The sequence below is a fragment of the Morchella importuna genome, assembly GCF_003444635.1.
Source record: "Morchella importuna strain M04M26 chromosome Unknown Morimp01GS001, whole genome shotgun sequence".
Lineage (NCBI taxonomy): Eukaryota > Fungi > Ascomycota > Pezizomycetes > Pezizales > Morchellaceae > Morchella > Morchella importuna.
This window is the reverse complement of record NW_025763398.1, coordinates 1,825,680-1,851,509: the sequence shown is the minus strand read 5'-3', so window position 1 is coordinate 1,851,509 and position 25,830 is coordinate 1,825,680. Positions and strand designations below refer to the sequence as shown.

The window sequence follows — 25,830 nt, the reverse complement described above, 5'->3', positions numbered from 1 at the left end:
ATTTAATAATAATAGACACTAGGAATAAACTTTAAGTATACAAAGCAATCTCCTCTCTACATGACTGGATATACGATAACGAGAGGGAGAGGGGTGGGTATACACAAGGCTTCAACATAAAACGAGATCTCGATCAAGAGCTCTCAACAACGAAAAAAATCAGCATATACTTATACAGCTCTCTTCCTGCCTCACATAGTCTCCGCTCCGATTATAAAAAAACGACAAAACGCCAATTCCAAATAATATCCATGCCGTCATATGCAGCATGATCCCGCGCGGTCTACCTACCTCCCTCTGTCTCTCTCTAGATCTACCTAAACCTGACCGATACTGGGCCTCCTCTCGTCCCTGCTCCTCCTGAACTTGCCGCCGAGCGGCACCCATCCGTCCTTGCCGACCCAATAGCTCCTCCCAACCTTGACCAGCGCCCTCCCAAGCTGCCCCTTCCACCCCTCACCATTATTCCTTCCCTCGAACGGCGCCTCTCCCGGCGTGGCGCTCTCCATCACAACGCTCCTGGCAAACGCCGCCACAATCACTACGAAATACGCCCTCACGACCCACAGGATCGCGATGATAAGGACGCACGTGGGGCTCTCAGGCTGCAGCATCCCAGCACCGAGATAAGGCTGTTGCGCGGCACCGTCAACATTCATGCCGACGGCGACGGCCTCCTGGCCATTCTGGACGATCTCAACATTGGTGACATTGTAGACCGGCGAGGTGAAGCCGGCGGTCTCATCGATTGTCTTGGCGGCGGAGCTGAGAGGATGCTTGGCGGAGAGGACAAGGAACCAGGAGATGCCGAAGACGACGGTGTAGAGCGCGTTAATCAGGGAGTCGAAGAGGTAGAGGTAGGCGAAGCTGAGTGCCGCCAGGGGGTCGCGGTGATGCAGCTTTGGCGTCAGGATGACGAGCAGTACCGCAAGGAGGATTGAGTATATGTACATGGAGAGCTGGAGGCCGGAGATGGCGGCGCCTGGAGAGAGGAGCGGGTCAGTAACTAGGGAGTGGGAAGCGTCGGGGGTGGGCGGCGGTTAGAACCCACCAGTAAAGATGGCGAGGATGCCATATAGTCCCGAGACCTTGTTGAGAAGGGCGCTCATGAGGATCAGCTCGGCGCCATTTTGGAGGTCGAAGAGACCGAGGAAATGCTAAGGAGAAATGTTAACTTTTGTGGCGTGACAGGTCCGACCGGTGGTTCGAGGGGGGGTGCACATACTGTTGGGCGGGGCATCCGCAGAAAGCGGAGAGAGAAAGTCATGATATTATGGCTGCAATATTTGGGGGTTGTTGACAATTTTATAGGTGTGTTAGTATGTGCCTGATATGATGTATGACAGGTGATGGTTGATGATGGATGATGGATGATGGATGATGATGATGGATGGATGATGCGTGTGGGTTGCCTGCCAGTGGTTGTTGTTGCAAGAAGCAGGGAAGAAAGTTATGTAGGCAAGCAAGCAAGTAAGTAAGCAGGCAAGCTCCCTTTCTCTGCCTCCCTCCTCGCAGTGCCCACATGTACTCGCCCTCTCCCATGATCCATCCCTCCCGTCCATCCGCCTCTCTCCTTTACTCGGTCCGGACCCGGGAACACGCATTCCGATTTCCGATTCCAGGGATTTTAAAGCTCCGATGTGGGACAACCAACTACTTGGAGAGACGATCACCATACGAGTTGAGAAATATATCCCGGCGCGCTTGTTGCCGGGCTTTCTTGGAATCTACCATATTTAATTGTCGAGTCTATCTGCAGCTATGCGAGAAAGAGAGAGTCTCTTTGATGGATGGGCCTATGGATTGCGATATTAATATAAGATACTCGAGTCTGGAATCCCCTTTCTATAAACACCACACACACATAGATCATGTAGCTACCCTTCTCCCAGTGTTCTCCCTCCCTTCCTCTATCTATCTGCAGGAGCCCTTATCCAGGAACATTCCATCATCCATTCCATCATCATTCATGACATGTCGCGTGCACTGTCAGTCAGTTCAGCCAAACCCACTGACGCCGAGGCCCGTGTCAAATGCCTCACTCGGTATCGTTCACTCACTAGCTCTCACTCACTAACTCTCACTCACTAACTCTCACTAATTCACTTTAACTCACTCACAGACATATTCCAGGGCCAGGCACTAACAGCTGACAGCGTAGCACAGCAGCGGCAGACAGGCGCAGACCAACACCAACAGCAGCACTGGTAAAACAATTGAATTAAAAACGTAAAACAAAAACCGAAAAAGAAAGAAAAAAAAGGAAAAATAATAGAAACCCGCAATTGTCTATGTAACTAGTTAGAGCAAAGCAAAGCAAAGCAAGCAAGCACCACCGTCCTTCTACAATTGATCTATCCCCGCCAACTTTAACGCCTCTGATCTCCCCTTCCGGTACAAAAACGATATAAACGATAGTTTAAAAACCTCCCTGAGTGTTTGCAAGTCGACAAACAATAACAAAAAATGAAAAGAATAGAATAATAAAAAAAAATAGGAATAATTGTGTTAGTTGGGGTGCCATTCTATGCCATTAATACCTACCGGCGCCGGCCCCCTTACTTCCCTACGGTAGAGGAGCCCCTCCTAAAGTAGAGAGAGAAAGAGACCCCCAAAGAAACCCCCAAACCAAACCAAACCCTACAAATCCATAAACACCGCCACCAGCACTCCATCTCCCTTCCTGATCAACACCTTACTACACCACCACCGCTACAATCAGCACTCCCATTCATTCCATTTCTCTCCGCCAGGCAACATGAACATACCTATCCTTATACACCACGGCGCCCACACCGTCCGCATCCAGCCCATCGCGCGACGCAACCGCCAGATACGTCGCGTCGTCCTCCGTCGCCTTTCCGGACGCTGCACTCTGCGGTCAGTAACACAACCATCCAAGGGGGTGAGCGGACCAGTCATCTGATGTGCGTACCTCCGAGGCAGATGCCGGTTGAAGCTTCGACGAGGAGGGCGCCATTGACATTCGGGGTGTCCATGCTAGTTTTCCCGCGTCAGTACCGCGGAAGATGGGACGAAGAGAATATAGAGAGGTCTACACTTGGGAGAGCCAGCGGGAGATGGCTGTGGGATCCATGGCCGGGAACTGAGGTAGGGACGGTATGTTGGGCTATTTAGTTTGTTGATCCGGGGGTAGGCAGGTAGGTAGGTATTGAGTGCAATAAGCTGCTAATTCACTGTGATAATCCTAACCGTGAAAGCAGCAATCGAAGGTTTGCAGATGTAGATGTAGAGAAGCTTAAGGCGGGCGGAAGTCAGGTAGGTATGTACTGTACTTTACTGTGTCTTGTAGGAATCGGATGAGTGGGTCGCGCGTGGGTACTATCTTAAGTAGCAGTTCCTAGGACCGGTTTTGAGTTTAGCTGGTACGTTATTATTATTAAGGACCCGATACTCAAGTTGCTCGTTCCTGGCTGGTTGGGAAGTCGAGGTCGAGAACAAGCAAGGAGCACCCCCGACAACAAGACTCGAGGGTGGAAGGGAAGAAAAAATGAAACATCGAATTTAAGGACAAGCTCTATCAGTCAATCGATTCATCCCAAGTTCTACTACTGCTACCTACTGCTACTATCCAGGCAGGACCAGGACCAGGAATAACTTCAATCGAAGCGCAAAGAACAAAAGAAAGAAAAATCTTCAAGATGGCAGCTAGTTTAGCTGTCGGACGTGTTCAAACAGGCCACCCACGCACGCACATCTCACACACACACAACTATTATTATAATTTTTTCCTATCATATCGGCATAGCGTTATGCAGGCTACATACATTAACAACACCAGTTCCTACTTGTTTGCTGGTTTGCTGGTTTGCTGGTCGACCAGATCTCTTACAATCCTTTGATCAAGACGCGTGCAGATACTATTCTGGTGATAAACGTCACTGCGCAGTACAGACAGATAAGTAGACATTTTGGCCTCGTGTCTGTGTGCATTGCATTGTGCATCTGGGAATAGGCAACTCTACATATGTATTCCTACTGAAAACAGAGAAGAGTACATAACAGCAGAGTCTTCCCATCAATATCAATGGCTACAATTATCTCCATCCTACATATCGGACCGGCCGGTGTTTGGCTCGGCCGCCACGCAGAAGGGAGAGGGGGGGGGAGGGGGATCCAACTCTTGATCTTCAGGTTCTGAAACCAATTGCTTCACCTCCTCAAGCCCGATATGCATGCGGAGATTAATCTCCGCATGTGAAAACGCGAGTGACGACTCGAAAAGAGAAAGAAGAAAAAATGCCCACTCCATTGATCCACTGTCTTCTGCAATCTGCATGCAGTCATTCAATTGAGCCTCAATTCAATCCCTTGGCAGCACCCTCCAGTGCTCACCCATCCCGAAACTCACGCTTCAAGCTCGAAGAACATTCCAACACCCTCCAACTTAGTACCCTTCACTCACAGCGCAGGAAGGCAAACATGCCACGAAAACTGCCCTGGGCGACTTCGATTCTAAAACCGCCGACCTCCCGCAGCTCACCCCCGAACAAGCGCCGAAGAACCTCTGTACCCACCACCTCCTCCTCCTCCCCAGCACCAGCTCGCAAACCCATACCACCCACCACCACCACTACTGCTACTGATAAGGACGGGGATAGCGATAAGGATGCAGACCTCTCAATACCCGTGTACATGCTGCCCAGCGACGAGCGCTACATCATGGTCGAGGACGAGTTCCTCTCTGTCGCGCAGACATACACGCGCTCGCTGCACCGCGCAGAGTACGAACGTCTGCAGCGGCTCGCCAAGACGACACACGCACGGCGCATCACGGAGATCCAGCGCCCTGTTGCGGGCGTGCAGCGGATGAGTAAAGCTGCGGTGCTGAAAAAGGACGACAGCGACAGCGACAGCGATGAGGACGTGGTGGTCCATAATGTCTGGGGTAAGAGTAGTCTGGGACTACTCATGTGTCGGCCGAAAGACGAGGAGAAGGACTTGTCCGTGAGTTGGAAGGTCGGTGCTGGGGCGAGGCCGGCGGCAAAGGTGCCCAGGGCGGCTAAGGGGAAGCCGTTGGAGAGGCCGGGGGTGAAGCGGGAGAGGCCGGTGGTTAAGAGGGAGCCTGTGGGGAGATTACAGTCCGTGAAGGAGTCTACGCTCCCTGTACCGTGTTCCTGCGCTTCTACCGCGTCTGAAGAGACCTCAGATGACGACGACGACCTAGATGCCCCTGTTGTCCGTAAAAACCAGGCCCAGACCCAGAACCAGACCAAAGCCTCAGCCACCTCCCTCCGATCCTCTCCCCCTTCGTTCCCCTCGTCCCTGTCATCTATGCCGTCATTCTCACAGCCACAGTCCTCGCAGCCAGGGCCTTATCTACGCCCTTCGCAGATCAAGAGGGAGATACCTGATTTCGACTTCGGCTTCGAAGCAGTGAACCAGCGGAGCGCGGCATATCGTGGCCGGGCCATGGCAAGAAGACAGGCGGAGAGCTTGGCTCATAAGAGGTAGCGTTTTTTTATCTTATGCTTTTCTTTTATTTATTCATGGTATGGAGTCTTTCCCCTCGGAATTGTCTTTTATAGGATGGTGTTATTATAGGTATGGCGTTTAGTAAACTTTGGGACTTTTGTTTTTGCTTTTGGGAGCTTCGGGCCGGTTTCTTCTCCTTCTTCTTCTTTCTAGTTAGGTGTTTTAGCGTGAGGTGAAATTGAGAATGCTTTCGGCCTGAGTTGTGGCTGTCATGTAGTAAGTGATGGACTTTGGATAGAGGTTTGAGACGCAACCGTTAGAGCTAGAGCTACTTAAATATAACATCCGGTTTGAACCCTGCCTCACCGATCTGAATTCCAATAAAACAAGAAGGATTTACCAACCATAGATTGCACGTGAAAAGACCCTTTTGTATATGTGGTCCCATGGGTCCTTGTGTGGACTGGGTGGTCGGAACATAAGATATCACTCGTCTTTGACTGGTCTTGTGCTGATTCTTTATCTATCCGCCGGTATTAATGCAGTTGGGCGATTTAAATCTATCTAAATCAGTAGAAGTCACAGAAAAGATTCAAGAGTTGTACGTATTCGCAGCTCGGGGTGGGGGTGGGGATTCCGGTGCTGTGGATGAAGGCCAGATATTATTGGTCAAATCAATATCAAAATACATGTTCCAAAAGAGACACAATAAAAATCCAATTAACTACTATTCGCTGTGGAATAAGAGGGTAATTGGTGAAACAAAGCGGTGCCTGGCATCGAGTGAGATACTGTGATCTGGGCGGTTTTTTTTTTTTTTTTTTAATTCATTAATTGCATGTGATCTGGGCATTACATCTCTATCCCTACGCAAGAGAACGCTCCTGACGGTTTGTAGCTCTTCAGGCCTGTACCAATGACTTTGATTATGTTGATCATGAAAACTCGAGTACAGCCGCATTTGAAAAGTATTGGCCCCTCCGAGCCAAACTCACGAGGCAGTCCTTTCTACTTTTCAATTTTCATATTCGAGACAGTTGCCAGAGCTGCAACGTCTCTATTACAGTCATACCTATCAATAAGTTGAGTATGCGCGAGTGCCATGGTTGTGGTGGCTACAATTCATGAACGACTCAACATAGTAGGGTGCCAGTACTTTTCGAATGCGGTTGTACGTATGTGTCGTTGGACTGGCGAAACACTCATAGGTTATCACTCGGTATGATGATGAGCGGGCACCCGGTATGGTGTTTGTTAATGAGGGGAGGGGAGTAGAAGTGATAAAGATAAGGAGATATAATTGACTTAGGATATTTGATCGTCCCGGTGTGGGATCTTGCTTGAGTGGGGATGTTACTACAGCAGCGCCGTTAGCGCTCCGGCTCTTCAAAAATGACCGGCCATATTCCCACCCGTAAAGGCTTGGTCACATGTAGCTCTCAAAGTACGGATTTCGGCTTGGCTGTACAGCCCAAAAGGCTCTATGCCATAATCAATATAGAAGCCGTGCCTAACGTAGAAAAAAGATCTCCTCAAGTTGGCTATGGTCTATACATATATATAAAAAAAAGATAATAGCGCGATTACCGCGTACAAAAACGATGTCTGCTACCAGTGAAGGAGCAAAATATCCAGTCCCCAGACCTAAATGCAAAAACGCCTTAAATTCCACCGTTACCAAAACAGACCTAAGCACCCTGAAAGTTGGTCAGTCGATGCTTCTCTGTTGCTGATACGACAGGCAAAGAGTACTCACCAAAAACACCTATATAGAGAACCCTGATATGCAGAAAGCTTACGTTCCCAACTCAAAAAGCCATTGACAAATCGTATTGAATAATGGCGTCCCAATGGAGTTCTCTTTCGAGATTACTCCAGAGAGATATCCAAGAAATAAAGACAAAGTGATGTCAATGGCCATATTCTTATTGAGCCAGAAGGGGAGACGTTCAGTCCACGCTGCGATGGTACGCTTAGGGGTGTAGATGAAGGCCTCAAAGGGCGGTTCGAGGTATACACGAATGACAATACGGAGGTTTTCGAATGGCATGGTTTTGAGTTTGGGAGAGATTGCCAGCTGCAGGGAGAAGGCGAAGAATTAGACGCGTGAGTGCGCCGGCTCGTACGATAGATAGTAGAAATAACTATGCGCGTGAGAGATAAACAAAAGAGTGCCAAAAAACCTGCTGCGATTATTTGATGAATCTTCGAGTTTAGGTTTCAGCAGTATTTTTCACGGAGAGTTTTGATGGAACAAAAAGAAGCGAAGTGCAACATTTCAGATGAGGGTTTGAATCAACAGGCCTTTTTATGCGAGTAACAGGGACTATTCAACCTAAAAGGTGCTTGATCCCTTTCAGAATAGTAGCATTAGTTGTCGTTGTAGTGATGGCGTAGACGGCTCTGCTTTGAAGTTATATCCACATTTGGTGATGACATGCATATGATGGACACCTTGTCTTGTGAGTGAGATAGCCTGCATCTCGAACAGCGCAAACAGTAGGAATAAATCACAGCCCACAAAAGACCACCAAAGCATCTATTTTGAAATTGGAGGTTCAGTAATTTATTGGAGAGGTAACATCATAACGTTACAAGTCACAGGCGATCACTCGCGGGATGCAAAGTTTTTTCGTGGTGATTTAACTAATTGAAGTTAGTACTGACATGACTGAAATGTGTACTCGTCATGATGAGGGCAAGAATAAAATTTACAGTCTATGGAAAGTACAACGTATATTCTGTTCTCCCATCCCCTCTCCCTCTTCCTCTTATTTATCTCCTTTTTCTTTTTATCAAGAGTGGGGTTTCCATAAAGCTACTAATATTTCTAATCCCTGGCCAGCCACGAGCGCCAAGAAGTCAATGATTTCCCGAGCAACAAATTCTGGCCCCGGACCCAAAGGTCAAAAAGCTGGTTGCAAATTTGGAGGGTCTAGAAATGGAAATCAGAGAAAATAAAAATAAAAGGTCTATTTCGATAAAAGCCCTTATCTGGATCTTTTGGACCGTCACAGATTGAGATTGTGGGAGACGCACAGTGGGGAATTTCGTGCGACAGGAATGTTGCGTGAGAGAGCAAGAACAACAACGGACCTTAATCCAGCAATTAACAAACCCGAGCCAGCCATCACCAGAGCCAGTAATTAAAGACGCACTAGAGCTAGCTAGAATCACCGTCAGCAGAAGCTAACCATGGTATGTAGACTCCTCAATCGTACTATATAGCAGAAAATCAATCTGTGGGTTCCTTATCTGACACTCAACAGCCGTTCCAAAAGAAAGTCAAGTCCAATGCCTACTTCTCGCGGTACCAGACCAAATACCGCCGTAGACAGCAGGGTAAAACCGACTACTACGCCCGTAAGCGCTTAATCACCCAGGCCAAGAACAAGTACAATGCCCCCAAGTACCGCTTGGTTGTACGCTTCACCAACCGCGATGTATGTCCCCTCTCTCACAGTCAGTGCAACTCACTCCAGCCCAGGTTCGTTTCTGTGCCAGCTTGCTTGCTTGCTCGCATGAATCCACAGGAGCGATAAAGTCCCAGAAAAAAAAGACAGAAAGGCAAAAAACAAAAAGCCCGGTGCCTCAATCATTCGCAGAAATTCTAGAATATAGTCAGCAGAAATGCTCAATTCTACGAATGAAGCACAAGAAAGATTTCATCTGTGAATGGAGGTGGGCTAATTGTAACTTGCCCTCCTTGGCCTCACTTCCCCTAACTCCAGATCATCTGCCAAATCGTCTCCGCCACGCTTCTCGGCGATGTTGTCCTGGCCTCCGCCTACAGCCACGAGCTGAAGCGCTACGGCATCAAACACGGCCTCTCAAACTGGGGTGCCGCATACTCCACCGGCCTCCTCCTTGCGCGCCGCACCCTCGTCAAGCTCGGCCTCGATGAGTCCTTTGAGGGTGTGACCGAGATCGACGGTGAGTACAAGGTTACTGAGGAGTGCGAGCACGACGGAGAAACTAGACGCCCGTTTAAGGCGCACCTCGACGTCGGTCTTCATAGAACCTCGACCGGAGCTAGAATCTTTGGCGCGATGAAGGGCGCCAGTGATGGCGGTTTGTATATCCCACATAGCGAGAGCAGGTTCCCTGGTTTCGATATCGAGACCAAGGAGCTAGATGCCGAGCTGTTGAGGAAGTGAGTTTCTCCCTGTAACACTATAGTCATGATATCTGAGGGCTAGGGTTCTAATATGACCAATGTAGGTACATCTTTTCTGGCCACGTTGCGGAGTACATGGAGACTCTAGCCGACGACGATGAAGAGCGCTATAAGTCCCAGTTCGGCCAGTACATCGAGAGCGGAATCGAAGGTCAGTCGACTATTCCCCTTCTTTATTTTTACACACATTAACATGAAAAACAGCCGACGGCCTCGAAGAGGTCTACGAGAATGCGCATGAGAAAATCCGTGCCGACCCAAACATGGCTGACCCTGATTGTGACAAGAAGGGCAAAGAGCACTGGAAGGCCGAGAGCGAGAAGTTCAGGCTCAAGAAGAAGACCCGTGAACAGAGGCGCGAGGCTGTTATGGAAAAGATCGCAGAGGCAAAGGCTGCCTAAGCTTACATAGTTCTTTTGTTACATTCATTTTCTTTAGGGATCTAAATCAAAAAAAAAAAAAAAAAAAAAACTCTGGGATTACTGGTTTGAGTCTATGTGTCCGAGTGATTGGCTGTGTAGCGGCACTACATGGTGGTTGTGTAATTAATAATAAATGTGAAACTATTCTCATCACCTATGACTACTTTACGACACAAATTATAGCAAAGATCGAGATTTCTGTGGTGAGGAAGATCTAATATTTTAATCATCCCCCCTTGTCGACTCTGCCTTTGATACACGCCCCAGACATATAGTCATCATCCAGATATCAAACATTGAAAATATAAAACACTTATCCATGGCTTGAAAGGAAAAAAGAAAAAGATGAGATAAAAACAGATGCAACGCAGTTATAAACAAATATGATTTTAAGAAACACATAATAGAACAAATATTCGCTACAAATCACCAGTCTACTCTTCGTCGGCATCTTCCTCAGCAACCTATTAAACCTATTAGCATCATCTCATCAAAACGGACCAGAAATAGGACTAGGAACTTACATCATCGTGGAATGTCTTTCCCTCTGTAGTAGGCTTAATCATTCCAATCCTAATACAGAAGTCACCAAACCTCTCACCGTCCTCCTTTTCCAGAGCATATCGCTTGAACAGCGGCTTCAAGATCTCAAGAATCTCCTCCTCCTTGATGGAGCTCCTGTAAAGCTTGTTGAGTCTTTGTCCGTGGTAACCACCACCAAGGTACATGTTGTACGCTCCATAGGCCTTTCCGACGAAGGCAACCTCGGCCAGCCATGGTCGAGCGCAACCGTTGGGGCAACCAGTCATCCTCATGACGATCGAGTCATGGCGGAGACCGCTTTCCTCAAGAACGCCCTCGAGCTTGCTGATAAGGACAGGCAAGTATCTTTCACTCTCTGCCATGGCAAGACCACAGGTGGGGAAAGCAACACAGGCAGATGAAGACAGCCTCAGTCCAGAGAACTGGTAGTTGTCAAGCTTGTACTTCGCCATTAGGTCCTTCATCGCTGGCAAGTCCGCATCATCGACGTTGCTGAGGATGAGGTGCTGGTTACCAGTAAGGCGGAATTCACCTTTGTGGACCTTTGCAATCTCACGGAGACCGGTCTTCATGGGGAACTCAGGGGTATCCTCAATACGTCCGTTCTCGATGAAGAAGGTAAAATGGTTCTTGCCAGTCTCGTCCTTTTGCCACCCGAAGGTGTCCACGTTGGACTCGAAGTGGAAAGGTTTAGCCTCCCCAAATTTCCAGCCAAGGAGCTCCTCAACCTTGCTACGGTAGACATCGACGCCCATGTCATCGACAGTGTACTTTAGGCGGGCGTGCTTGCGGTTCTTACGGTCGCCATTGTCACGCTGGACAAGCATAATCTTCTCGCAGACAGTGTGGATACGCTCGATATCGGCGAAACCAAGCATGCTGCCGGTTCGGGGGTATGTCTTCTTGTTGTTGTGAGTGACACCCATACCACCACCGATCAAGACGTTGAAACCAGCAAGTTTGCCGTCCTCGCCCTTGATAGCAATCAAACCGATATCGTGTGCGTAGACATCGGTGTCGTTGTTTGGAGGCACGGCAATGGTAATCTTGAACTTCCTGGGAAGGTAAGTTGGGCCGTACAAAGGCTCGTGGTCAACAATGGCGTCACCGGCAACCTGGACCTTCTTGTCGTTCTCGTCCTGAAGCCAAATCTCGTGGTAGGCGGTTGTGGCGGGGAGGAGGTGGTCACTGATACGCTTGGAGGCAGCGTGGACCTCGCTGTGGAAGGCGCTGTTTGTAGGGAGAGAGCTGCACATGACGTTACGGTTGACATCTCCACAGGCGGCAAGGGTGGTCATGAGGGCCTTGTTGATGTCCTGCATGGAAGACCTCAAGTTCCTCTTGAGAACACCGTGGAACTAGTTGATGTTAGCGGTTGGGGTAGTAATGATTTTGGGGTATTTTTGTCTACAAACCTGGAATGTCTGTCTGGTAGTCAACTTCATGGTAGTGTTACCCCACTGGTTGCTGATATCGTCCATCTGAATCCACTGCCTAGGAGTTGAGACACCACTGGGCAGTCTGCATCGGATCATGAAAGAGTAAGCAGGCTCCAAACCCTGGGCCTTGCGCTCGTCTCTCAGATCCCTATCATCCTGCATGTAAGTACCGTGGAACTTGGTAAGCTGCTGGTCGCTGGCAGAAATCTGACCAGTGCTCTCGTCTTTCAAGCCCTCTGCGATGGTACCACGGAGGAAGTTTGAGGCAATCTTGATATCCTCGTTAGTGATCGGAGCAGGTTCATCCGGAAGCCCGTCAACTTTGTCAACACCAAGGGCAGTCCAGATCTTAGGCTCCCATTCCGAGTAGGCGGTCTGATAACCATCGGGGTCCTGGTCATTACCAAGACCAATATCAGCAATCTTCTTGGCACCGAGGTCGGTGATCCTCTTGTCGAGGTCCTTTCCAGGTTTGTTGTAGTAGTGCTTGTCCTCCTTGCGAGGCCAGTAGTGGCTGTCACCAAGACCGAAAACCGAGTAGTTGACACCAGCCAAGTCCAAGTCGGTCGAGTTCTTCACGGCGATCCAGAAAGCATGACCGTTCTGAGGGAATTCACCCTGACCGGCTGTGGAAGTGATGAAAACAACGTTTTCCTCGTTGGATAGATCTTCAAGAGGGTACTCCTCCATGGACATCACCAAGGTCTTGAGACCTCTAGCCTTACCACGTCTGGCCAACCTCTTAGCAAGGTTCTCCGCGTTACCACCATCAGATGCGAAGAGGACGGTCAATGGGGGTCCAGAAAGACCCTCAAGAAGCTTATTGTACGCATCTTTAGCCTTACGCTTCTGCTGGTGCCTTACCTCAGTTCCGTAAGAGCTAGCAACGTTGGCAGCGAACTGAGGATTTCTCTTGGCAAGCTGAGACAAGTGGTTATCACGCTTCAAGAATTCTTTCAACTCATTCTTGATCCTCTCGGAGTCAAGGTTGAAGTTCACGCCACCCTTCTGCTCGCCCTGGGGGTCCCAGCGGTACAATGGCCAGTATCCAAGATCGACTGCCTTCTTGGTCTCCTGCAAGACTGCGAGAGGGGAGTCATCTTCTTTGTTGTAGGGAAGGTATGCAACTACGACTGAAGGTCCCTCAAACTTGTCGGCATCAATCATTGCGTGCAATACCTGAGTGTAAGAGCTGTAGACAGCAACGGAAGCAACATATGAGTTTCCAAAGTTCATGGCGTACAGACCAATGTCCTTCTTTCTTCGTGAAGCATCAGCAGCGGCGTGCTCGGAGTATGGCTGGGAGTCGATAACAAGCATGTTGATGTTGATGCCAGAAGCAATGACATGGTGAACACCGGAGTTACCGAGATCATAGGCCCAGGCATCAGATCCTACGAGCCAGTGTGACTGCTTGTAAAAGAGAGCCTTATCGGCCAAAAGCTCGAGAGCAACCTTGGAACCATCAGCCTCCAACTTCTCAACGATGCCATCTGCCAAGCTAGCGCTCTTTTCTGGGTCCTCTGCAACCAAAAGCCACTTTGAAAGCGCTTCGCCAGGAGCAGCAGTAGAGAATCCGCTAGACTTGGCCAACTCCTCAACTCTCTTGACGAAAGACTGGCGCTTCTCGATTCTGGCCAAAAGAGAACCGTAACCGTATTCGGGGCTAGCGGCAATGGTTGCTGAGATTCCGGCATGAGGTTTGTCGAGGGAGTTGGCAACGTGCAACCGCTTGCCAAACAACTGATCAAGAATTTTCATGTATGCAGTTTCAACCGCCGGTTGCTCGACCTTGCACTCCGCCAACTCAGGGCCCTCCGCCAAACCGACAAACAAGTTCTGTACTGGTGCCTCTGCCTTCAAGTTCTGAACAATTCCGCGTACTGCCTGGTTAACAGTCTCGGAGTTAATGAAGCCCAATTGGTGCCCAACAACAACAGGCGCACCCTTGGCGGCTGGCCCAGCGCGGAGACATGTAAGCAAATCCAAAAACAGAGGACCCCATCGAGTAGTCTTCTTCTTGATTTGCTCCAAAACAGCAATTTTGTTGATTGACTTGGGAAGGCTGTCGGCCAATCTGGTGCCGAACCATGGACGGTAAAGTCTTGAGAAGATCACACCAACCCTTGAGTAATCCTCCTCAGATGACAATGCCTCGACGGTGGACTGGAAAAGCTTGGTGGTTGAGCCGAAAACGAAAAGCGCAATGTTTGCGTTCTTGGGACCTTGGTACTCGAAAACGTTGTATGAACGGCCGGTAACCTGGTTGATGATCTCAAAAATGCCTGAAACGTGTTTGTAGATGTCGTCGGAGGTAACGGCGCGAGAGCTGATGGCCTCTTCTAGGGATGAAGCTGAGAGAGAAGGCTCGGTACTCTTGTCACCAATGGTGCTTGTACCGTTGCTGTTTGCGGTGGTCGATATTTCGCTCGCAGGACTGGCGATGCCGCTGGCAACGGTGCTTGCGCCATTGGAAGCTACTGGTGGCTTTGTCTGCTTTGTCTGCGCTACTACACCATCATCTGCGTACAAGCTGCTTGAGTCAATTGACTGAGACTGGAAAGTTCTTGCAGCAGTCTTGTCCAAAACCTTGTCCATCAAAGCCTGGTCTTCAATCGTAACTGGGTCCTCCGCTCCTGATGAGGCAAAGAAATGAACAACTGCCTTTCCGGTCTTAATCGCAAGAGCATGGGCTGTTACAGCCATGTCCTGGGCCTCCTGGATTGACTCTGACTGGAGCAGGACTAATCCGGTCTGCCTAATCGCTGTGATACCGGAGTAGTCCGGGAATTCCGCGGGCTGCATTGAAACATGAATAACGACGGGGTAGTTGATTAATTTGTATAGGTGAGGTATTGATGAAAGCAAGATGTCTGAAGTTGTTGTAACAGAGACGAGCTTGCCTGATCGAACAGGCTGGAATACTGAAAGTAAAGGATCCGCATTTTGACGAATGATGTGGACCTCCGGGGCTGGCGCCAGAGCGCCCTTTGCTCCAGTTGAAGAGAGGGTCTCAAGCTGTGAAGAATATGCTGAAGCAGTCCCTAGAGACGACTGAACAGAAACAACAACATCGCTAGAAAGGTATGCGATTCTCGCGACTACAATTATAATCGCAACGTCAGTAACCACGAATCATTGTTGAGAGAAAGGGAAAAAAGTTAACACGACGTACCTGCCTCCTCCGGAGTGTTCAAAGTTCCAACCGAAGTCATTTTCGAGGATAATACACAAGATACAAACTCGAAAAATGGCGGGCTTCCTACGAAGAAGAAGAAGAAGATGAATAAAAAAGCTGTATCGTCAACACTATTTTTCTGTGTACCTCCGACCGAAACAGGTGGGGGGGGAAGAATCATTCAGTTTATCTAAGCTTTGATTGGCCTGACAGCGCCAAGCGATGGCGTGATAGGCAAATTTTCTGGGGTTGTTAAAGCTTTGTTAACTACCGTAACCCGATTCAATTGCTTTTTTTTTTCACAGGGATTCTTTTTTATGCTCATCACAACAGTTGGGGATGAATTGCGTGAGTATCAAGCTCATGTAATTTGAATCACGGGCATATAAAATGCAAGGATTACACTAAGAAACCACCGGCTTATTCACACCGCAAAACAGCCATATCCGGTCTAAATAACCCGAAAGCGAGTTTTAACGGTTGAATTCCTGCCTTGATTAGATAACTCTACATACTCAAATTAGTTCATAATCCCTAAAATGAGTAGGTGTAGGGTTAGGGATTATACAGACCTAATTACAGTGTCCTTCCGTAGTTGTACCTTTGCACTTACCCCCACCTCTAACCATTCTGTTACGTAGGATTTCAAATCCCGCCGAAATACCCGCGAACATCCAGACCCTCAAATCTCGTAATCAACAAAAGCATGTACCTACATCATGAAGTGTATGGTTGATCGATACGAAGATAAAAAAAATGAAAATTCCTTGTGTTCCCAGGATAGACTCATTGGAAATCAAGCATTTGGTGCATGGACAGGGGTTAGGGTTACAGGCAGGGTTCCCCAATCGATTTTTGGCTCTGAAACTCCAGTGCCGCGTACCTACAAATTATCTATGTCTAATTTTGGAGCCTGTTAGTTAGTAAAGTTGACATCTCCAGCTCGTCACCTGTATGTAGTTAGCATAACATCGAGTTTCAACTCTTCTAATATGAAACTATCAAAAAGAAGGTCATAGAGCAGTTAACACTCTGTAACTTAGCATGAGCACAAGGTCAATGATGCTCATGGCAATAAATTAAAGATACAAATATATGAAAACGCCCATGAGTTTGAAACCTGATCAATAATCATCAAGTTGATAAGTTGGCTCGAGGTTTATGCCCCTTCATAGTGCATACATGCAGCTTTATCCTCGCATAAAGCTGAGAGAGGACAAGTGTCTGGCATAATCTAGAGTTTAGAAGTTCTGGTCTCACCAAAATTCCATTCTATAAACGACCGCGTTGATAGCTCTAGTACCAATTGGGAGAAATATTAGTGGGAGTTGTATGTATTCGTATATTCTCATCGTAGCATTACCATGGCTGAGATCAAGGCTATATAGATATACATGTATGTCGGCTACTTTCCAGATAGAAGTGATAAAGGCGGTTATTATGTTGGTTGGCCGTGTCTGTACCTCATATAGTAGTGTAAGTTGGCTTGAGGCTTGGTGCTGTAATATACTCTGCCATGGCGTAAAGTTCGCACTGCGCAACTTACCCGGCAAAATAACGAACCTACAAATACCTCTCTCCACCACTAATTGCAACTTCATTCGCTTAAATCCAGCTACTGTACCTGGATCATGTCTAATACCCCTGGTTTTGGGGGCTTAGGTGGTACCTCCTCCATGGTTGTATTCATCAAATCAACAGAATCTCAGCATATGGACACAAGATTGCAACTCACTTTAAATAAAGTCTTGTGACGAGTGATATCTCATGAAACACCTAGTATAGCCATTGGACTTTGATTACGGATACCTGCGCCTAAAAATGGGTTGCGATCTATCCGGTGCGGGTACGTTAATGCGGGGTTGTTTTGAAGCTAATGATAAATTATACCAGATAGGTGCCTAGATTGCGGTGTAGGGCCCAATATCTATCATAAGGATTCCGCACACTACACGACAGTTCCTAGCGGGCGCATCTACGAGGGCTACACTTCCCGAGAATAAAGATCGTGGAATCTCTGCTTTGGACTTCGTTTGGGTGGAGAAGAAGGATAGAGTACTTGCAAGAGTGATGGTCTATGACTCGGTCTCGGGATCTATTAAGTCGTCCTCCTCGGGATTACGTAAAATTAGTGCAGTGTCATAATTATGTAGTTCATCGAGACAGATGCTTAGTCTTCAGCCTCTACACCAGTTATCGCCCTAAGCTTTAACCTGGAGCTCCAGCAACAGTCACATACACATCCACTTCGGCGGGGGCCTCCCTAAAACTCCAGAGTCATCCATTGATTAGCAAGCCTTGATCTCAACTCAGGTAAAACCATGAAGCTATCTAGAACTCACGATTTAGGGTGCATTTAGAGAACCATCAAAACGGCATCTTCTTAGCCTAAACTCTGTTTCAACCGTAACTCCATTTTTGAAAGGATTCTTCTCCTTTGGCGTGGGGGCTTCAGATATACAAAAAAACCCTCTGTTTTCCTCCCCAAAACAAGTTTTTAAAAAGGAATTGCAGCTCTAGCCTGATTCATTTCAAGGCGAGCTTGGTTTAGGGCATTGTTCGGGTGTTTTGGAGCAGTTTGAAACGGAGTTATTGAGGCCTAAAACTAAGTTCTAGCAATAATCTCATTCTGAAAAAGGGAATTGCACCATTTTACGCCTAGAAATCACCTTAATCCTTGAAATGGAGTTTTCAACTTTAACACTCCAGCTCGTTGATAAAAATCCTACCTCACAACTCATGGTAGGCACAATACTCATTATATGGCCATCAAAATCACAGTAATCCTAAAAGGTGAATCACCTTAAAACTCCAGTTTAAAACATGGGTGTCCTTTCTAACGAAGCTCTAGCAAAGGGGCGCTCTCTATAGGGAATTGCTCCCAAACACGCTCTTACTTACTATCCTTCGACAAGAATGACCAGCGCAGGTTTCCTAAGTTGCGATAGTCTTCTGTATTCTACCTACACTTCTATACAAATACTTCTCCTGGTACTAGATCCTTTAGATTGTCAAATACCAACCACCGAGAAAAGAGTCGGCACAGTTTGGCAACGGTTTAAGTGCGAGGATATCAGACATTGGGCCGCTCCTTATCATTGAGGGGTCTCTCTAGGCAGCTTTATACCAATTCCACGGGGCGCGGGCTTAGGCATACACAAGGGTACTAATAATAAAACAGCCTTGTCACATGCACGTAACGTTCTCAACTAACACTAGTGAATCTAGTTAATTATTTAAATAGATTTGCCCATCTGGGTGCCTGAAACCCCGCCGCATAGCGCTACAAACGAGAAATGGGCATCTTTAGGTCGGGAAGAATTGCATAGGACTCGAGCTATCTTTGGATAATCAATCCTGTCTAATTATCACTATAACCGTATTGAATTTTGATATAAAGGTCTAGAGGGCATGGTGATTTTTTCACAAATAGTTCTCATGATATACAGAGAAAACCATAGAGAGCTGTTCAACCTCTCGGGTCCGGAATAATAACCCCATATCTGTCTGCACCGTATCATAGTGGCCCAAGCTACATAGCTTTCCAAGACAGACCTCGAAAGTTAGTAGAGCCAAAAACAATACAGTTTATAACAAGGTGTCTTTAGAAGTGAAAATGGACGTTTTCTTCTTATAATTACTAATTACCGTTGGTCCATGGTAAGAAAAACTCGAACCTTCCAACGGCTCCTGCTACACGAATGTACGTAGTAACTGATGTATGAAGCTCAAGATGGTTTTTATTCGTTTTATGATACAGGCTATTATGGTTGATATGTCGGGCATAGGTGGCCAGGACGCGGGGTAAACCTACGCCCGGCGGGCATACGATTGATTACCTTAGTAATCAGTTCACTATAATGTTCACCGGGACACCATTCGTCGTGCGTATATATAGCAGCTCCGGAACTTCCCAAACTTTCAATTGAGGCCTTTGAAGCGGAGAATACATACTACCACCTGGAAAAAGGGAATAGTAGTCGGCTACCCCTCGTCTGTGTTTTAAGTCCGGGGTCTCTAGGTGGGAATCCCCCATTTATGTAAAATAGAAAGATAATTAACCCGGCTGTGGCGTGGAAAATAACTTGCTTTCCCCTCTTATAGCCAAGATTCTTGATGTTGCTAACTATTTTCAATCAGTCATTTAAGACCTATGTACTTAGATACACAAACTACTTGGCCACCTCTAAAGCGTCATCACCCCTTGTATCGTCCTAGGAGGCGGGGCCATTTAGGATTGCGAACAAAGCAGCAAACATCACACGCATCGGGGATCGCCCAGCCCGAAATACTCTCCAAGTCGAGTTCAAAAATAAACCGAAAGAAAGGATATATCTGGGATAGTACAGACACACACACACACTCACGTATCAGGGCTCAATCACAAATTTTCCGGAAATAAAATCACGTTATCTAAACGTATCATCGCCACTACCCGCCTCCCCGTCCTTCAAGAAATCTTTAGAGGGAAGCCAAAATAAATCTATACAGAGCTTACTAGACTGGGTGATGCTCTGGATCTGTGCGGGACCGAGAAAAGCGGAGGTAGAAACGCAAGCAATTTCCTTCATTCCCTCATGATTTGCGAGATCGTGCCCGTTATGGATATAAAGCCAATTGCACCATCATAATTACACATTCAATTACTCACATGTGGCGTGAAACTTAAAGATAAAAGGAGCTGCTTTCCATACGGTGATACTTTCATTTGTCCAATTTTATGGAAAGAAACTAGCATGCGATTGTGTCGAATTTTCTCATGCTTAGCCCTCACTGCAGGTGCTTTAGCAGACAGGTCCCCGTATCCACCGGGATCAGGACCTATATCTGGTCACCAAAAAGCGCCAACTGATAACTCAGACAATAGTCTTCCTCTCGATCTTGGTTCTTCTCCTTTGGTAATCATTGAACAAGACGGGTACGATGATTACAGTGAACCAAGGAAGGACGTTTACATCTCCCCAAAGCCGCTTCTTGTACCTCAAGACAAGCTTCCAAAGCCCTATTCTGATAGGGTCGAAATCGAGAACATCGAGATTATCGAAAAAGATGGTTTTGAGAGGGGAAATATCGAGGAGGTCGATATTGAGGTCGTAGATATTGGGGGTTTCTCTCCCGAATATAGGATGTACCCTCCCCCTCCTCCGCATCCACACTTTGCTCACCCTGAGTACGAAGAGTTTAACGCTCCTCCTCCTCCTCCTCCTCCTCATTTTTTTCCTCATCCCGAAGAGTTTCAAGGAACTCCTCCTCCTTTCCCTCCTTACGGTCCCCCTCCTCCAGAATTTTATGGATTACCTCCACCACCTGACTTTTATGAGGAACAACCATATATCATGGGCCCCCCACCTATTCCCATGATGATGAGTCCTCCCCTACCTCAAATTCCGCCGAAGAAGGCAGAAAAGTCGAAGGGAGGAAATGTTTACGATAAAAACTCCAACGTGGGCAACAATGTGAAGGAGGCCTCGGCAGTCAACAAGGCAAAAGGAAATAACTTTGCTATTCCCGGCCAATCTACCGCCGCTCTTGACAGTTCAAATCTCAACCAAGATTTTGCAGTAGCAAAGTCTGTGGAGAAGAATATCAACATCGATGTGAACGCCGCCGAAGGGGGCACGGAGTCTCCCCAGACTCAGATACAGACCCAGTTCCCCGGCGGAGAGGTTGGTCCTCTTCAGCAAGGACAGACTTTTCTACCAGGCGGTGTTATGCCTATTGGTATGACTGATATCGTATTCCCAGATATCATCATCACAAACGCCAACGACATCAACAACGCCAACGAGAATCAGAATCAGGTTGCCGCAAACAACGAGAATGCCAATAACAATCCCAATGCTCTCGGAAATGAAAACTCGGCCGCAAGCTTCCAGGAGTTCTCTGAGCAGAATTACGCAGAAAATAACTTTCATTTTAATGAGGAGAAGAACTTCTTTTACATTAACGCTATTGGTGAGAGCGTTCCTGTGCAGGTTGAGGTTCCAGTAGAGGTTCCTGTAACGAAGGTTATTCCCATTACGGAGACAATCCAGGTTAGGTTCCTCAATTTTCCTGCTTTGAATTCATTCTGACAACTTACAACGCTTAGATAGGTCCCAGAGGTTATAACACCTTGTGTGACCTGCCCTCCTCAGACCGAATATATTCCGTATACTCAAGTTGTTTCATATGAGACCGTCGTTGAGCAGATTCAACTCCCTGGCCAGACTATCATTGAGCAGATCCAGCTTCCAGGAGAGACTGTTATCGAGAAGATTCAACTCCCAGGAAAGACGGTCTATGAACAGCTCCCTGGCGAGACTGTCATTGAGCAGATCGTCCTCCCAGGAGAAACAATCTTCCAGATTGTCGAGGTGCCCGTTCCGGTCACTGTTCAAGTGACAAAGACTCTTCCGGCTAAAACCATTATTGAAAAAGAAAGTGTAATTATCGAAAACGAAATTCTAGTCACGATTCCTGCCAAGACCATCATTCAACAGGAAAGTGTTGTCGTTACAAATGGGGTGCTTGTTACACAGGCCCCCAGGACAATCCTCGAAGAAATTTACGTTTCAGAGCAAATCAGGGTCCCTTACACTGTCACCCAGCAAGAACAAATCTATGTTTCGGAGCAGATTCGCGTTCCCGTCACCGTCGTTCAACAGGAGCAAATCTACGTTTCTGAGCAGGTTAAAGTGCCAGTAACAGTGACTGTTAATGAACAGGTTTACGTCTCCGAGCAGGTTAGGGTGCCCGTCACTATCACTCAACAGGAGCAGATCTATGTCTCTGAGCAAGTCAGAGTGCCGGTCACGATCAAGGAAGAGGAACTTATTTATATCAGCCAGCAAGTAGAGGTCACCAAGTTTGTCACCGTTCCTGGAATCGCCACTCCCGTCCCTACCACTGTTACTGAGGAAGTCGTTCTCCCTGCTCAAGTCATCACCACTTTCCTACCTGGTGTTCCCACTCCAGTCGTTCAAACCGTCCAAGTTACCGAGGCTGTAACTGTTCGAGAGAAGGAAGAGGTCTATATCTCCGAGCAGGTTCGCGTGCCAGTTACTGGCAAGGAGGAGGACATTATATATGTTACTCAGAATGTTATCGTCACCGAGGTTGTCTCAGTCGCTGGTATCGCGACTCCAGTCCTCACCACGGTTACTGAGGAGGTCGTCGTTCCAGCGCAGGTCATCACTACATACCTTCCTGGCGTGGCTACCCCTGTCGTCCAGACCGTTCAGGTTGTTGATGAGGTCCAGGTTCCTGTTCCTGTCACAGTTAAGGAGCAGGTCTACGTCTCGGAGCAAGTACCAGTTACCGTATCAGTAGAGGAATTAGTTTATATCACCAAAGAAAACATCGTCACCGAATTTGTTTCCCAACCAGGCTTCGCCACTCCAGTCCCCACTACTATCTATGAAGAAATTCGGGTTCCAGCTGAAGTTATCCAGGGGGTTATTACTACATATCTCCCTGGAGTCGAAACACCAGTTCTCCAAACAGTTTTTATTACTCAGGATATCGAGTTTCCTGCCGCACCCCCAGCCACTGTTGTCATCACCGAGAATAATGTTGTCCAGACCTTCGTCACCTCACCACCAATCGTCATCACTGAAGCTCCCTTGTTTGTCACATTACCAGCAGAGACAGTGGTTGTTCCTGGAGAGGTTTACACAACCGCTGTTTGTGAAGAATGCCCTATTATAACTGTCACAGCGCCTGCGGAAACTTTCGTACAGCCTCCGGTAGTCGTCACCCAGCCAGGCCAGGCGGTTACAATTCCTGGAGCAATTCAGGTTATTACAGAAATTCAGGAGGTTCCAGTTGGATATCCTATCGCTGGACCCACCGTTCAACTTCCCGGTGAAGTTGTCCAGGTCCCTGGCCCTGCTATCCAAGTCCCCGGCCCTACCGTTGAGCTTCCTGGTGAAGTTGTCCAGGTACCCGGTCCTGCTATCCAAGTCCCCGGCCCTACCGTTCAGCTTCCTGGTGAAGTTGTTCAGGTCCCCGGCCCGACTGTTCAGCTTCCTGGTCAAGTCACCGAGGTTGGATATCCCGTCCCAGGCCCTACCGTCCGACTTCCCGGTGAAGTTGTTCAGGTCCCTGGCCCTGCTATCCAAGTCCCCGGCCCTACCGTTCAGCTTCCTGGTGAAGTTGTTCAGGTCCCCGGCCCGACTGTTCAGCTTCCTGGTCAAGTCACCGAGGTTGGATATCCCGTCCCAGGCCCTACCGTCCGACTTCCCGGTGAAGTTGTTCAGGTCCCTGGCCCTGCTATCCAAGTCCCCGGCCCTACCGTTCAGCTTCCTGGTGAGGTTGTCCAGGTACCCGGTCCTGCTATCCAAGTCCCCGGCCCTACCGTTCAGCTTCCTGGTGAAGTTGTTCAGGTCCCCGGCCCGACTGTTCAGCTTCCTGGTCAAGTCACCGAGGTTGGATATCCCGTCCCAGGCCCTACCGTCCGACTTCCTGGTGAAGTTGACCAGGTCCCTGGCCCTGCTATCCAGGTCCCTGGCCCTACCGTTCAGCTTCCTGGTGAGGTTGTTCAGGTACCCGGTCCTGCTGTCCAAGTCCCTGGTCCTATTGTCCAAGTCCCAGGTCCTTCTGTACAGGTACCTGGCCCAGCCTTCCAGCTTCCTGGTGAAGTTATTCGGGTCCCCGGAGGTGCCGGCAATTCTACTGAAAACAATGGTATGTTCATGAATCCTCCCATAGGTCAATGATAAATTTCTAATTAGTTAGTTTTAACCCCTTCGCCTGCGCTGGTACCTTCTCCACAACAGCCTGGCCCTGTCGCCCAAGCACCACAACCACCATTCGAACTCTCGGGCCCTACACCTTTCGTCAAGCCTCAAGTTGAAGGACAATTCTGTACCGACTGCTTCAACACTGAGAATGAATATGAGTTTGATGTGGAGCTACCCTCTTCCTCCGAGGCTGCCCCTGAGGCACCTTCGCAAGGAACTTCTCAATCACCTCCTGGTTCTCAGGCTTCTGGCCCATCTTTGGGAGCGGCTGGATCTTCTGGTTCGCTAGTTTCTTTACCCGCCTCAGGCTCAGAGTCTGCACCACCGGTAGGAGCTGGTTCTGCCCCAGCTTCTGGCTCTGCTCCAGCATCTGGATCCGCCCCAGCTTCCGGCTCCGTTCCCGCGTTAGGCTCCGTCCCAGTATCTGGCTCGGCCCCAGCTTCTGGATCTGCCCCAGGATCTGGCTCCGCCCCAGGATCTGGCTCCGCCCCAGGATCTGGCTCCGCCCCAGTGTCAGGTTCCGCCCCAGTATCTGGCCCTGCTTCAGGATCCGGATTCACACAAGGGTCAGGATCTTCTCCGTCATCAGGATCTTCGGGATCCGCACCCGCCGTACCAGTTACTCCCGGCCCAGGATCTCCAGGCTCAGGTTCCGCGCCTGCCTCTGGCTCCGCGCCTGGTGCTGGTTCTGGTTCTGGCTCCGTACCCGTCTCTGGCCCCGCACCTGGTTCTAGTTCCGCAGCTGGTTCTGGTCCCGCACCTACTTCTGGTTCCGCACCTGGCTCTGGCTCCGCGCCTAGTGCTGGTTCTGGCTCTGGCTCCGTACCCGTCTCTGGCCCCGCACCTGGTGCTGGTTCTGGTTCTGGCTCCGTACCCGTCTCTGGCCCCGCACCTGGCTCTGGTTCCGCAGCTGGTTCTGGTCCCGCACCTGCTTCTGGTTCCGCACCTGGCTCTGGCTCCGCGCCTAGTGCTGGTTCTGGTTCTGGCCCCGCACCTGGTTCTAGTTCCGCAGCTGGTTCTGGTCCCGCACCTGCTTCTGGTTCCGCACCTGGCTCTGGCTCCGCGCCTGGCTCTGGCTCCGCGCCTGGCTCTGGCTCCGCGCCTGGCTCTGGCTCCGCGCCTGGTGCTGGTTCTGGTTCTGGCTCCGTACCCGTCTCTGGCCCCGCACCTGGTTCTGGTTCCGCAGCTGGTTCTGGTTCCGCACCTGCTTCTGGTTCCGCACCTGGCTCTGGCTCCGCGCCTGGTGCTGGTTCTGGCTCTGGCTCCGTACCCGTCTCTGGCCCCGCACCTGCTTCTGGTTCCGCAGCTGGTTCTGGCCCCGCAGCTGGTTCTGGTTCCGCACCTGGCTCAGGCTCTGTATCTGCCTCAGGACCCGCTCCAGCAGCCGCTGCTCAAGGAGGACAAGCTCCACCATCTCCTGAGGAGCCCGAGCAGTTCGAGGGTGCGGCCTCCCGCACTCGTACCGGCGTCTTTGCCATCGCTATCGCACTCGGTAGTATGGCAATCGTGCTGTAAGGCCTTTTAAATACCAAAAAGCGATTACGGGTGACGGATTAACGGATTAACGGATTAACGAAACTACGTACGTACGTACTTATGATTGAACGAACAAATACAAGGACGCCGAACTTCCTTTTTTCTTCCTTTGACCTTTTATCCCCTTTAGCTCTTTCATGGATTTTTTTCATTCTACGTTGCGTACCATGTATGCAGCTGGGAAAGAGGACAGGACGTGAAAGAAGGAGTCTAAGAGGGTGCGGGTAGGTAGTTGCAACATTTTTTATTGTAGCTAGACTGAAGCAAAAAGAAAATAAAAGAGTTTTTTTTTTTTTTTTGAAAAACCAGATCGTACCCTCCAGGGGTCCCTACATAGAGACATTGTTTTAGCATACAAGTAAGCATACTCGATATA

General features: G+C 48.8%; 7 protein-coding genes across 7 annotated transcripts; 3 read left to right on the top strand and 4 right to left on the bottom strand.

The window, feature by feature from the left end:
- Nucleotides 1–317: 317 nt before the first annotated feature.
- On the bottom strand, nucleotides 318–1,267 carry LAJ45_00449 (uncharacterized protein; the record flags this gene model as incomplete). The annotated part of the gene is made up of 3 exons (XM_046110050.1): nucleotides 318–982; nucleotides 1,052–1,157; nucleotides 1,226–1,267. The coding sequence occupies 3 exons, from the start codon at nucleotides 1,265–1,267 to the stop codon at nucleotides 318–320; spliced, it is 813 nt and encodes a 270-aa protein (XP_045976743.1).
- Nucleotides 1,268–2,640: 1,373 nt separating this feature from the next.
- LAJ45_00448 (uncharacterized protein) lies at nucleotides 2,641–3,097 on the bottom strand (the record flags this gene model as incomplete). Its single annotated transcript, XM_046110049.1, has 4 exons — nucleotides 2,641–2,698; nucleotides 2,769–2,868; nucleotides 2,936–3,000; nucleotides 3,060–3,097. The coding sequence occupies 4 exons, from the start codon at nucleotides 3,095–3,097 to the stop codon at nucleotides 2,641–2,643; spliced, it is 261 nt and encodes an 86-aa protein (XP_045976742.1).
- Nucleotides 3,098–4,443: 1,346 nt separating this feature from the next.
- Nucleotides 4,444–5,475, top strand: LAJ45_00447 (uncharacterized protein; the record flags this gene model as incomplete). Its single annotated transcript, XM_046110048.1, has 1 exon — nucleotides 4,444–5,475. One exon carries the CDS (start codon nucleotides 4,444–4,446, stop codon nucleotides 5,473–5,475), a length of 1,032 nt encoding a protein of 343 aa, XP_045976741.1.
- Nucleotides 5,476–7,231: 1,756 nt separating this feature from the next.
- Nucleotides 7,232–7,486, bottom strand: LAJ45_00446 (uncharacterized protein; the record flags this gene model as incomplete). Its single annotated transcript, XM_046110047.1, has 1 exon — nucleotides 7,232–7,486. The coding sequence occupies one exon, from the start codon at nucleotides 7,484–7,486 to the stop codon at nucleotides 7,232–7,234; it is 255 nt and encodes an 84-aa protein (XP_045976740.1).
- A 1,145-nt stretch (nucleotides 7,487–8,631) lies between these two features.
- On the top strand, nucleotides 8,632–10,014 carry LAJ45_00445 (uncharacterized protein; the record flags this gene model as incomplete). The annotated part of the gene is made up of 5 exons (XM_046110046.1): nucleotides 8,632–8,634; nucleotides 8,706–8,879; nucleotides 9,168–9,589; nucleotides 9,658–9,764; nucleotides 9,818–10,014. The coding sequence occupies 5 exons, from the start codon at nucleotides 8,632–8,634 to the stop codon at nucleotides 10,012–10,014; spliced, it is 903 nt and encodes a 300-aa protein (XP_045976739.1).
- Nucleotides 10,015–10,469: 455 nt separating this feature from the next.
- On the bottom strand, nucleotides 10,470–15,232 carry LAJ45_00444 (uncharacterized protein; the record flags this gene model as incomplete). The annotated part of the gene is made up of 4 exons (XM_046110045.1): nucleotides 10,470–10,499; nucleotides 10,560–11,936; nucleotides 11,994–15,118; nucleotides 15,193–15,232. 4 exons carry the CDS (start codon nucleotides 15,230–15,232, stop codon nucleotides 10,470–10,472), a joined length of 4,572 nt encoding a protein of 1,523 aa, XP_045976738.1.
- A 4,699-nt stretch (nucleotides 15,233–19,931) lies between these two features.
- LAJ45_00443 (uncharacterized protein) lies at nucleotides 19,932–25,433 on the top strand (the record flags this gene model as incomplete). The annotated part of the gene is made up of 3 exons (XM_046110044.1): nucleotides 19,932–21,230; nucleotides 21,291–23,862; nucleotides 23,914–25,433. The coding sequence occupies 3 exons, from the start codon at nucleotides 19,932–19,934 to the stop codon at nucleotides 25,431–25,433; spliced, it is 5,391 nt and encodes a 1,796-aa protein (XP_045976737.1).
- Between the last annotated feature and the right edge of the window lie 397 nt (nucleotides 25,434–25,830).